General features: G+C 42.3%; 2 protein-coding genes across 9 annotated transcripts; one reads left to right on the top strand and one right to left on the bottom strand.

Moving 5' to 3' along the window:
• Positions 1-3,076: 3,076 nt before the first annotated feature.
• Positions 3,077-6,921, top strand: SRSF2 (serine and arginine rich splicing factor 2). 7 transcript variants are annotated; one of them, XR_010919585.1, is made up of 4 exons: positions 3,077-4,024; positions 4,450-4,760; positions 5,082-5,185; positions 5,872-6,921. XR_010919585.1 is itself a non-coding variant. In XM_067547630.1 (3 exons), the coding sequence occupies exons 1-2, from the start codon at positions 3,663-3,665 to the stop codon at positions 4,751-4,753; spliced, it is 666 nt and encodes a 221-aa protein (XP_067403731.1). In that variant the 5' UTR covers positions 3,079-3,662; the 3' UTR covers positions 4,754-4,760; positions 5,872-6,921. The 7 variants fall into 7 exon arrangements, 2 of the variants coding, with proteins under 2 accessions (XP_067403730.1, XP_067403731.1); XR_010919587.1 differs by having other exon boundaries at positions 4,450-5,185; positions 5,872-5,982; positions 6,491-6,921; XR_010919588.1 differs by lacking the exon at positions 5,082-5,185 and having other exon boundaries at positions 3,079-4,024; positions 5,872-5,982; positions 6,491-6,921.
• Positions 6,922-8,079: 1,158 nt separating this feature from the next.
• METTL23 (methyltransferase 23, arginine) lies at positions 8,080-12,826 on the bottom strand. Of its 2 annotated transcripts, none has more exons than XM_067547626.1 (5): positions 12,468-12,826; positions 10,991-11,095; positions 9,944-10,181; positions 8,974-9,058; positions 8,080-8,442 (listed from the first exon to the last, which is right to left on the bottom strand). In XM_067547626.1, the coding sequence occupies exons 1-5, from the start codon at positions 12,576-12,578 to the stop codon at positions 8,274-8,276; spliced, it is 708 nt and encodes a 235-aa protein (XP_067403727.1). In that variant the 5' UTR covers positions 12,579-12,826; the 3' UTR covers positions 8,080-8,273. The 2 variants fall into 2 exon arrangements, with proteins under 2 accessions (XP_067403727.1, XP_067403729.1); XM_067547628.1 differs by having other exon boundaries at positions 12,437-12,589.
• Between the last annotated feature and the right edge of the window lie 243 nt (positions 12,827-13,069).

Here is a 13,069-nt window from a genome sequence, read left to right as displayed (position 1 = left end):
GAGTCCTTTCAAAAAACAGAGGAGAAAAGAAAAGAAATGTTTCATTGTCACTGACACATATGCACAGTCTCTCTCGCTGTTTCTATCTGTCACACATCCATTCTGAAAAGGAAGTGAGGTAGCTGCTTCTACAATCATTCAATATTTTGCCTTCAAATCCTTCCAACATAAAACCTGTTATTTAATTGCTAATGTATTTATTTATTGAGTTTTGTACATTTTCTTAAAAATAAGTAATCCTCAAAATCAGAAGACCACTATTTTAAGGAGTAAAGCAGAAAAAGGAAGTCAGATATCTCATATTAATTATACCATTTCCTATTATTATTTAGCACTTTTATTACAAGAGACACCAGTCAGGATTGTGCTAACTGCTGCACAAACACATAGGATAGGACAAAAAACCTAGGATAAAACTGGCCCAGTTGAAGTCAATGACAAAACTCCCATGGACTTCAGTGGAGTCCCAGGATTTCACCCAGCATTCATTCCTGCCCTGAAAGGCTTAACCAGAATCTACCATTCTAGCAGCAGCCAAAAACATTGTATTACTTGTTCAGTATTTTAAAGATTTCTGAGCTATTATTTTGCAAAACTGTACAGGATTTTATTTGAAACTAGAGCGTTGTTACTTATGGGAATCAATAGTACTACTCTTACGAGTATTGACTTGGAATAAGAGAACGCAAGGGGATGCCTACATGGATCACATCCCCAGATCAACATCTTGGTTATTTGCTTGGGGAAGAGTAGCTATTTCCACCCCTCAGTTTCTACATCCTGAACACTTACAATAAGAGATCTCTAAAAGACATAGGATGGAGACTCCCTCTACCATTTTAAGAGTTTAATTCTAAAGCAGCTTTTAAAATCCCTCCCGATATGAAGAATTTTTGTAGTGTGATTCAACGAGAAATTTTAAATCTCACTGTCCTATGTGAAATGAACAAATAATAAGAAGCATTAAACAGACATAAAAACAAGAAGTGAGACATTATGTCCTTAGATTACTCATGCAGAAAATACTGTGCTTCTTGTTTTTATATCAGCATTATTGCTTCTTGTTATATATCCTTTTCACTATTGACCAGTATTTACTAAACAAAGCATTACAATAAGAAAAAAGTAAAATCTCCCTATTAGCTTTTAAAAATCTTCTCTCATTCACACTGTAATCCCAGTTAAAGAAAGAGCTCTGGAAATGTTTTTTCTTCATTTCAGTTTACTTCCTTTTTAAACAAAGTAATGTATCAAGGACACAATCATAAACCTTTAGTCATGAGCTACATAAGCATTAGTGATTATTACTGTTTGACTAGTATCACTGAAGAAAACAGTGCAGACAAGGTCTAACTTCCCAATGTCACACTTCCACTAGTTAATGGAGTATAGTCACAGTGCTAGAATGGAGGGGCTGACTATACCTCCTCTACACGTTTGAGCAGGGTTAGACAACAGAGAAGTAACAGTTCTAAATGCCAGTCTACACGAGTACTCTCACTATTGCTACAGTCCCACTAGTGGAGCTATACCATGGTAGTGCAGCAGTGAGAAATTTGAAGAAAAATGCTAGCACAGTCTTTGACTTCATTTATGCCACTGAAGTATATAGCTGAGGTTCCAGCACTTTAGAGGGGAGATATGGAAGCTGTTGAGAGGTGATGTCCATTCCCTGGTGTCAGGGAGTTATTATACCATGCCAGCAGCACATAGCAGCATACATGTGCTTGTGTAGCTTTCACATGGCACCCCAGATTTACCTTGGCAATGTGCATGTAAGCTTTCCCACAGCACCAGCAACACTGTCACAGAGTATAAGGGCTTTCCCACAGCACTCTGAGCAATATGACGAGGTACCTTTGGGAAGCTTTCACACTGCTGGAAAGGGTACATATATGCATGGAGGGTTCATGTGGTACTCCCTGCACTTTGGAGATGAATGAATGAGGAGCTTTTTACACACCACATCCCTAGTAGTGTGGCAATGTATATATGAGGGGGGTGGTTTGTGTGCAGCATTCCCAACCATAGGATGAAAAGTGTGTGTGTGTAGTAGATGTGGGAAGCTTTCACGTGGCACCACAAGCAAAGTGATAGGATGTATTTGGGAGGGGAACTGCTTTCATACACTGCCTCCAGCACTTTGGTGCAGGGCAGGGCAGGGCACTTGCATGGGATATCCCAGCACAGTGACATGGAGTATGTGTTTGAGGGTGGTGAGGAAGAGAGAAAGCAAAGAATTTCACACAATGCTGTGACACAACACTGCAGCACATGGCAGCTTGAGTTGGGGCTTCATGCTGGCGTTACAGTAGTACAGCAGGCATGCATAGCTGTGCTGAGGGCTTCAGGTTGTACCCCCCACATTGCGGCAATGTATGTGTAGGAGTGGAGTTTCAAAGTACACCTTTGGCATCCAGGTGTGTATGAATGCAGGCTGAAAAGGAAATGCCTACATGCATGTGGGGAGCCTTCCTGTGGCATCCGCAGCCCCACACTGGGGCGAGTGGGGGGCTTCATGTACTGACCCCCTATTGTGGTGAGGCAGGTGTAGGGAAGGAAGGGGGACTGACCAGCCCAACAGTAGCATGCACACATGCATGCGAGGAGCATAAGGCCCGGCTCCATCGCACGAGGGGGGGGGAGCAGGGCCCATAGGGTGCGGAGGGGAAGGGGGCAGTGCCCTGCCCAGTGTCTCTGAAGCGGCGGGTTCCTAACTGAGCAGCCCACGACACTAGGGGCGAATGTGTCCGCAGCAGCGTCACTTCAGCTGTAACTTTTCTACAGCCCGGCCCTGCCGCGCCTTCCCTGCCGTCGCCGTGGCTTTCTTCTGGGCCTGGCCCTGTCACTCCCACAGACACCCCGCCTCCGGCTCGCCCCTTCCCGCTCACATGACCCACCAGCCCTTTCTGCTGATCGTCCGCCATTTTGAATCGTTTCCTTCCTCAACTGCCCCCTGACCCGCTCCGCCACGGGAGGTTCCCCCCAGAAATTTCCCGCCGTGATGGGTTTTGTTTCTTTCCCTAGGGGATGAACATTCAGCCTCGGTCTTTGTCCCGATTTTCGGGCCACGTTTCGTTCAAAATTTCCCCGCCTCAGACAAGCTCATCCGGGGTCACGGCCCGACCGCGCCAACGGCCACTTTCTCAGACGGCCGAAATATTCATTTTGAGGCGCGCTCGCCGCGGATGTGTCGCGGCCGCGTCCGTAAAGCGCGGGAAGGGAGGGAAAATGATCAACGGAAAACGTCGGTTAGCGAGAGGGCGCGCGCGGGGCCCCGCTTCGCTTCCGGGTCAGAGGCGGCCATTTTGTGGCGTTAAGTAGGAGGGCGCGGGCGCCGCCTCGCTCATTTGCTAGTAACAGCGGACAGAGACGGGCGGCTGTTGCGCGGCAGATCTCCCCTCCCCCTTCGCAGCCTCTTCGGCCGTGTCTCCTCGCCACCGGGCCGATCCCCAGGGCGGTACCCGCCTGCCGCCTCCACGGAACCGGTGAACTTTGCCTTCTCTCGAGCTTTCCCGGCCTAAATCCGGGGCCCGTTTCGGCGTCCCCCCCTCCTGGCTTGAGGGTCCTCCCCCCGGGCCAGACCCGCTACCGACTCCCTTGATCTCTTCGCCGGGTTTCTCTCCTCCGGTCCCGCCGCCCTTCGGGGGCAACTGCCCGCCATGAGCTACGGGCGCCCCCCGCCGGATGTGGAGGGCATGACTTCCCTGAAGGTGGATAACCTGACCTACCGCACGTCCCCGGACACGCTGCGGCGGGTCTTCGAGAAGTACGGGCGGGTGGGGGACGTCTACATCCCCCGGGACCGCTACACCAAGGAGAGCCGCGGCTTTGCCTTCGTCCGCTTCCACGACAAGCGCGATGCCGAGGATGCGATGGACGCCATGGACGGCGCAGTGCTGGACGGCCGGGAGCTCCGCGTCCAGATGGCTCGCTACGGGCGGCCCCCGGATTCCCATCACAGCCGCCGCGGGCCGCCGCCGCGCCGATATGGCGGAGGCGGCTACGGACGCCGCAGCCGCAGGTGAGAGAGTCTGGCAGGGCCATTAAGTGGGGGGAGGGGCGGGTGGCTGTTCCCCCGAGGTGGTGGAGGGCAGGGCTGCCATTGGGAACTATGGGTTTGGGGGCAGGAGAGAGAGGGAGCGCCTGGGGGAGCCAGTGGCTCGTACCGTATGCGACGGCGGGGGGAGAAGGCGAGCTTGCGTCTCAGGGGACGAGAGGGGTATTTCCTGGCTGGGAAGGCGGGATCGGCGCGAAAACTCAGCGTTATCGAGCCACGTGGTAGTGCATGACGGCGGGGAGTTTCGGGAATGGGTGGCAGGCTCAGCCCCAGGCCACTTCCTGGGAATAATGGCGTCTCTTAACCGCCGGCGGGGACTTGTTCCACCCTGACCGGCCCAGCGGCTCACGTCTTTTTTCACATTTAACCGAGTGATTTTAACGTTCTAGCCCCAGAAGACGCCGACGCAGCAGATCCAGGAGCAGGAGTCGATCGAGGTCCCGCAGTCGCTCCCGCTACAGTCGGTCAAAGTCCAGATCCCGCACACGCTCTCGATCTCGCTCCACCTCCAAGTCTAGGTCTGCCAGGAGATCCAAATCCAAGTCTTCATCCGTCTCCAGATCCCGATCCAGGTCGAGATCCAGATCCAGGTCTAGAAGCCCCCCACCTGTCTCAAAGAGGGAATCTAAATCCAGATCCAGGTCTAAGAGCCCCCCCAAGTCTCCCGAAGAGGAAGGAGCTGTATCCTCCTAGAAAAATGGTAATGTAGTTGGAGCTCTATGCAATTTGCATGTTACTTCATAATAGTACTTAAGTGGGGTGTATTGGGGGTAGTTCTACCATATTAACACTCTGAATCAAGTGAATCCTAATGGGACATATTGTTAGCTTTTTGAATACAACTTTTCAGTTATTTGGCTAGGAAAATAAATACTGAAGGACTTTCTGCAGATGACATATTTTTATGTTTTGTTCAGAGATTAATGGTTTGGTTTTAATGAAATGTATGAGACGCAACTTATTAATGAACATGACTATTTCTTACTGTTTTTATCCAACATCTGCATTTTCCCCTTTAAAGCTGCGGTCTCCTGTTTGCTAAAAGAATATTGGCCAGTTTTGCAGATTTTAACTGATTTGGCTGATCCTCCAGGGACCAGTTTCTGTGGGCGTGTATTGGAGCAGGTTTGTCTTTAAAAGTTAAAGATACACTATCCTTCTATAATGGAAAATCAGTTCAGTGGTCATTGTACTGACTGGAGGTAAAAAAAAAAAAAATCGTATGGAAATGGCAAATACAATGCAATAAAAAAATGGAAACTAGTTTTTCCTCAAATTAATTTTAGAGACTTCTAAGGATATTCTGGGTGGGGAAAGGATAGTGTGTCTTTAACCCCTCAAACTGTTTGGTCCTTTTTTAAAATGGAAATGGGCCTGAGATAGCTGTAAGGTTAAATAATTGTAAGTTAAACTTAGTGATACTGTATCAGATTGTATTGAATGCCAGCTGGAAGATAAAATTAAGTCTTTATAAAGTATTACAAAATGTTATAGAAACTAACTTGTATGGGCTGAATTCAAGTTAAGTGTGTGATTTACAGCCTGATGCTTGCTCTTCACTAACTCAAAATTTAAACTGATTATTAAACTTCTTCAGTATCATCTTTGAATTTCAAATTTGGCCTTTGAATTAGAGGTAATGTGGTGACAAATGGGGGGGGAGGTGGCACATTATACACAATCCTAAATAAAACTTGATGAAATTAGGCAAGGCCAGTTGAAACCCAACCAGAAGCATACTTGAAGTCATCCACATAATTGGGCAGATGCATGGTGGAAACCTGGCTGAACTGTTCTCTCTTCAAACCTAGATGCATCAGATAAATGAGAAATCTACATAAAGGAGCCTCTGGGGAAAAAGATCCTTTGAATCTTCAGGCTGTTGGAGAGACCCCAGGCATAAGCAACCAGCTGTTGAAAAGGTTATTTTGTAACATTTTTGTCTAACTTTTTACTTGTTTAAGTTGCGCCTCAAATGGCAGACTTTACATTTTATGTGCCATTTTGTTGCTGTTATTCAAATTTCTTGTAATTTAGTGAAGTGAACGACTACCGATTTCATTATTGGCTTGGATGTTTGAGGTAAATTTTCATTTTTGTTTATATAGTGCTGACTTTTGTTTGACTTTTAAAAAACTATTGGTAACTAAATTTGTTGCCTCAAGTTTCATGTTGAGAAAACATGCAGCCATTACATGCCGAGTAGCTAACTGTCAAGGAAGTGTTCTCAATTTTGCCTTCATTCCTTAAATAAAATTCTGCAAAAACTTCTTCAAATGTAAACTTACTGTAAATGCTATTTACTTTGAATTTAAATAGTATCTTCTATTCCAAATTTGTATAAAACTTTTCAGGTGACAGTTGATTTTGAAAGGATTGTTTTATCAGACTCAATTCTAATCTCTTCTCTTATGTATTTTTGTGCACTAGGCGCAGTTGTGTAGCAGTTGAGTAATGCTGGTTAGCTGTTAAGGTGGCGTGTTGCAGTGCAGAGTGCTTGGCTGTTTCCTGTTTTCTCCTGATTGCTCCTGTGTAACGATGCCTTGTCGTGCAGAAACAAATGGCTGTCCAGTTAATTAAAATGCCTGACAACTGCACTTCCAGTCACCCGGGCCTTGCATAAAAATAATGGAGCATACAGTGAGCACATCTAGCTGATGATATACACACCTTATTTTTTCCAGAATGGTAAATCTTACCATCTACATTTATGAACTTGCATATGAAAAGTGTAATGTTAAGAGAGCAAATGTTTCATTCCTTTGTAAGTACTGATTGGTGTATCTTTTGCTTATGACATTATGTACTATAACCACTGTCCTTGTAGTTACTATTAAACATTTTTCTTGATGTTAACTTTTCCCAATGTAATGTCTGAGCTTTTATTTTTCACTTGTAAAGATCTCTGCAATTATATTGTGAATGTTTAACTTCTCTTCAATAACTCATTACTGTCTACTGCTTTTAAATTTTACCAAGAGGGAGAAGCTGTTTAAATACTAAATTTAGTATTTAATCTTAATAACTAACAACCATGTTTTAAAAAAACAAAACAATCAATACAAATCTTTAATATTAAATTGACTGCTTAGGCAATGTGACATGTGGCAGCTCTGGAATCTTGAAGCCCTGTTTGTTCAAAGAACAAGTGCAACAGTACTTTATTGGATTTGCCATTGTGTCTGCTTTAAAAGTGAGGATAGCTAATCTTGTGAGAAGTAATGGCAGTTTCTTGAGCTGGACATCAATGGAATTGTAACTGCAACCTGCCAACACTACATAGAAAGCCACCTGTTTATCAAAATACTGTCTCAATGCCCTTTTGAAGTCTTCATGTAAAGTCTTGATTATCTAATATTCAGACTTAACAGGGATATGAGTATCAAAGGGCTTGTCAACACACCAAAGTTAATGCAGTCTTGAAAGTGCTTAAGATAAACAGGAACAAGGTACACTTGTTCCAGACTGACTGTCAACAATGGCGTTAACTTTGGGTAGATCTAATATTCAGATGTCTAAAATAAATTGTGAGCCACTAAACTAAAACTAGAACTTCTAGGAAATTCTTACTGCTAACACCAGTTAATATAACTACATCTTTTATTACTCTTTGTATTTAATAATCTGCATAGAAGGAACATAGCCATTTAAATTTAAGGTACTGAACTAATTCAGTACATTTAGATCATAAACTGGTAAGAAATAGTAACTGGCTGAACAGGTTATAGCCAAGTCCCTAACATGGACTTTGAAGAAAGCTACAAATAGGCTATTATAAAGTCAGGTAAGCTAGGTAATGTAGACATGAATGTGGTGCCAGATTTTCACTATAAATGCATCTTTCTGTTATGCTTATGATGCTATTAAAGTAGATGTAGGAGGCCTCTTGATGATAATTTTATTCTAGATGTGAACATAACTTCCTAGAAGGTCACAACCAAACACTTTTTCAACAGATTTATTTATACAATGTAAGATAATATGAAATACATTTGTTAAAATGTACTAATTAGTATGCCTGATTTTCAAAGAAATACATTAACAATATTAAATCCATTAGGGGCATGATAAATTACTTTAGTAGCATGGATCTGTGGAGGAAATGCATTGTGTTTTATATGCAAATAACAGACAGAAAGGCTATTGATCCAAAACTTGCTTGAAGTCAGTTTTTCTAAAGTATTTTTTTGAATCAATCAACAACTGGAATAACTTAAGTGTAGCTTGATCCTGCTAGTGAGATAATCATCATTTCAATGGTATGCCTTCCTGGGAGAGGAGAGCTAGCCAACTGTTCCTTGTCAGCATTAAAAGACCATAAGGGAACATGGACATTCTTCAACTTCCATTTGTACAGCAAAGCTTCAATAGACCAGTCAGAACTGAAGGAAGGAAACTCTGTCAGACTTTTGATAAGTATAATCTTAGTTCAGTGCTTGTTCTGCTGTCAGCCTTCTGTGCATTAAGTACAGTAAGGAAGAATGACAAACAAAGTTTAACTGCACAATTACCCCCACGTTATTTTATTCTGTTGAATTGTTTAAGGCCTGCTTTTTGTTGCATAGACACTCTTGTTATATCACTCCCACTTATGTTTTGGCACCAGTGATGCCAACCTTGTCCTCCATGAACTGACTGATATCTTTTCACTTCTGTTGTGAGATCTAGAGGAAACTACAAATCATTAACATATGAGGCTGTACCTCACTGTATCCATGCATTGTAAATTGCTTGTGAACCAAACTTTTCAGGGGAAGGATTGTTTGTGTTTAGACAGCATCTAACACATGGAGCCCTGATCCTAATTAGAGTAGCTGGTGCTTTTTTAAGGGGAGTCTAGTAACCCAAAACTGATATCTGTTGACTTTGGAGTCTTAAGACAAAATGCAAACCAGTAAATTTCTCTTGATTACCTTCGAACCTGATACGTAGTCCAAAACTGAGCATGTGGATTCCTTTCCATCAAGAAGTACACGGTCGTTATAATGTCTTCAAAATCTGTATATAGTTTTAAAATAAAAAAATGTAATCTGGTTCTGTGCATGCTAAAATATGCCTTTGCAAATTAACAATGCAGTATTGATTAGAATAACTTCAGAAAGCTAATGTTATCTAGGAAGACTGGAACATACAATTCTACAGTAATTTATTGTAAGTTAAAGCTAGGAACCATGGTGTTAATTTTCAGTTAGTTATTAACTTTCAGTAGCATTTTTCATTCCCTTAATTTCTAATGTTTGCTCTTTTGACCATGTCTGTTCTAATGTTCCTCAATTGTTATGGCATATACCAGTAAGATACACTGATTTTGTTTCCACAAAAGTATTAGTCAATTTAACACCCAGAAGTGACTTTCTTCAAGCATGCATTAATTTGCAGTTGATTTTTGGGAATACAGTAGAACCTCAGTTACAAACTGACCAATCAGCTACACTCTGTATTTGAAATCAGCAGTCTGCAGTTAAGCACTAGCAGAGACCAAAACACCAGGCACAATACTGTGTTAAATGTAAACTAAAAAAGGAAAATTTAAAAAAAACATTTAACCAGGTAAGGAAACTCTGCTTGTTTCAATTAAATTAAGATGGTTAAAAAGCATTTTTCTTCTGCATAGTAGCAAAGCTGTATTAAGTCAATGTTCATTTGTAAACTTTTGAAAGAAGCATTCTGTTCAATTTTTGAACATCTGTTACGAACAACATCCATTCCTAAAGTGTTCATAGCGGAGGTTCTTCTGTAGGTTGGTGCCAGTCATAATTTTTACCTCATTCTGGAGTTCCTCAGAAATTCCATAGTTTGATTAAATTAAATACTACTACCACTTAACTCTTGCTCATTGTTATATAAGTTTGAGACATGATTTGCTTATGAGTAGTCACTCACCTTCTGGTTCAAAAAATACATCAGATGCCAGAATAATGTCTACTGGAGGTAGAGATAGCAGATTGGGAGATATTTGGCCCCAAGTGAGTCCTATAATGTGTACCCCTAGAAGGTTATTTAGCCGACAGCTTCGCTGGCAGTTTTCCAAACACTGAGGCAGCTCTTCAGTATCTGACAGTATCACTTCAGCCCCACATTTAGCAGCTACTATACCAGGTAGGCTCACGCCTGCTCCAATCTAAACAAAGTAAAAGGCTTTAATCTCATTTATAAACTATATTGAATGCAAAGGATAACTGAAGGGTTGGGGAGTATATTCTATATTTTGTCACAAGCTGGCTAATGATGCCATTCTTCAGTTGACTTTACGGGTAACTCTTTAAAACATATTCACCCCCGAAACAGTCCTTGCTCAGGAGGATAATACATTTGTATTTGATCTGTAGCAGCAGTCAGTGGTACACCACAGATATAAACTTAATGTCATGAATCTTACCTGTTTCTGTTCTGCAAATAAGTGAACTGGATGGAATCCTACATCTTAAAACGTAAGTTATTAAATTCAAAAAGCTACATCTTGAGTTCATATGTGGGTAAAACTTCTATTTAACAGGAAGTCCCTTCAGTGGCTTATGTACTGCTTCTGAAAACCAGCCTGCAAAATTACCTGGCTTATTTAGGGTTTTACTTGTATCACCTCTTTTGAGTATTTTGGAATTTTTCCAACGTTTGACCAAAAGAATTTGCAAACTACTTAATGAATCGCCAACCACACAAAAGAAAATTTACCACAGCAATAATTTGACACAAATGAGACCACTTACGACACATGAACAGAACAGAAAATGAGAAAAGCTAAGAGGCTGCTCCCTGACTGATTATAATTCTAGATGTACCTAAAGAGGAAAAAGGCAAAAAGCCTGCAGCTCACGTAAATTAAACAGGAAATCAAAACTTTAAACTGATTGAGATTTAAGATACAGCAACCCTAAGCCTAATTTTTTTAAAGGTAATTTTTTGTGATAAATCTTTTGAAGTTACTTTTACCTCCAAAATTCTCTTGCCAGACAGCATTCTCCTATGAAACCACAGGTACTGAGCAAGAACCACAGCACAGGGCCAAACGTACATGCCATATTGGGAATCCAGGACCTGAAATAATAAGCTCCTTTTAATGAGCTTCAGAGCACTTGGAAAGAGGAACAAAAATATTACATTAGTGAATTTTTGCTCTAGCCCCAGTTTGGTCACTCATTTTGAGCCTGATCACCTACTTCAATTGACTTACTGTTATTTTCTGCTCACATGTAATTGCAAACAAATTTTACATCCCTACAAGTAGGGAAGCTATTATGCATAGGGCTAGTGCTTTCCTGCTTAGAAAAGACTTGCCTCCCACTTTTGGTTAACTTTTCTAGATCAGTAAAGATTTAAGCATGCAGTCTTGATTTCATCCCATTTTTCCTTAGTAAAGAGCTCTCTCCTGTAGTCTTTACTCAGGCAAAACTGTTAAAGGCATTTTGTGCCTAGATATGGTGATTCCGTGCATTTTATAGATAATTGGGTCTATTGGTTCTTCACAATTTAAAGGAAATGAAGGTCCTCTGTGTCTACACTGTCAAAAAAAATGAGTTTACCAATGATGGTTCATCTGAGATAGGCTAAAACCATTATGCAATTTATTACATGGTTTGGAGGAGTCTATACAGGTCAGAACAAACATAGGATTCAGTTTAGCAACAGCTAACTTTAACTATTGTTAAATTTGACTGAGTTGTTTAGACATGGCCTAAGGCGCTTATTGTCATGAAGGCAGCTCGCCCAGATAACATTTTTACCATTTAAAAATATATATATATATTTTTTCAGGCAATTCCAATTTTTGCAGTAGTTGGAAATTTAAGAGAAACCTCAGATGTGAACTATTTGTTCAAAACTTAATGAATGTAGAAAATGAGATTAAAAAAATAAAACCACTATTCAATCATTTCATTCCATAGGATTGATTTCTTACTACTTCATCTTTAAGCATCCAATAAAGTAAATATCTATGAATTCTTTGCTAACAGCTACTTGTGCAGTTATCAGCCAAACACTGTAAAATTTATTTTCAACTTTCCTAGAATGTCTTGTCCTCAGCTCCCCCTTTATTTTTTCCAGTAATGCCCAGGGTCCCCAATCTACATGGGATTCCCCTTTTGCTAAGAAGACTGTACATACACATCCCGAGGTCCCTTCCAACCCTAATTGTCTATGATTCTATGTGATTTCTGCTATACAGTGGCATATTGTGGGTCGGAATGTATTAGATTGGATAAGCACAAAAGATGCAAAGAAATCCAGGTAAAGAACGCCAAATCTAGGACTCTTTGTTGTTATAAAAAGAAAGATCCCACCCCTCTTCTAACCCCACGTGGCTCTGAGTTCCAGGCCCCTATGCTTCCTCTAAAGTGTCCTCATGAGGCAGGAAGGAAATCAGGCTGCACAACGAACCGAAGGGCTCTAGGTGTAGATGTATCAGCACCTCAGGAATCAGCACCACCAGCTCGGGCCTCGGCTCATCTCCTTCATGCTCCTCCTGCTCTTCCGCAAACCTGTACTCCTTGATGCTGAACCGCGGGCCCCCCTCGCACATTGGAACCACTTCTCTAGCCAAGCCCAGGCAGCTGCTGCTGAGTTGCTGTGCTGCACAGGCACATCCTAGTCTTCCCTCCCCCTGCAGACTTCAACCATGAGCTGACTGACACCAAAGCAGACCAATCACAGGCAGGAACGTTTAAGGCTGCACCTAGCTGAGGTCCAACCATCAGCTGGCTGAGAGGATCTAAGACCCAGGAAGCTAAAATGTGTCAAAGTACTGCTGCGGCCCTAAGCCCTTCCTTCTCTTCCTGCAGTCTCCTAGCTCCGCTCCTCCCCTCACTGCCACGGCCACGGCCTTGCTGCAGTCTGACTCTGAAGTTAGGGTGACCAGCTAGCAAGTGTGAAACATCAGGACCCTTTTATTGGGAGGGGTACAGTCAGGGCCCAAGCATAATTTTTTCGGGCCCTGTACAAACTTGTAACACGGGCCCCCTCCCGTGTTGCGAATCTCAGAAGATCTGGACAATAGATACAGGGAAATAAGTT

Source organism: Emydura macquarii, unplaced genomic scaffold, assembly GCF_026122565.2.
Source record: "Emydura macquarii macquarii isolate MOO-44397 ecotype Brisbane River unplaced genomic scaffold, CSIRO-AGI_Emac_v2 contig_1230, whole genome shotgun sequence".
Lineage (NCBI taxonomy): Eukaryota > Metazoa > Chordata > Testudines > Chelidae > Emydura > Emydura macquarii.
This window is presented reverse-complemented; position numbering and strand designations above follow the sequence as displayed.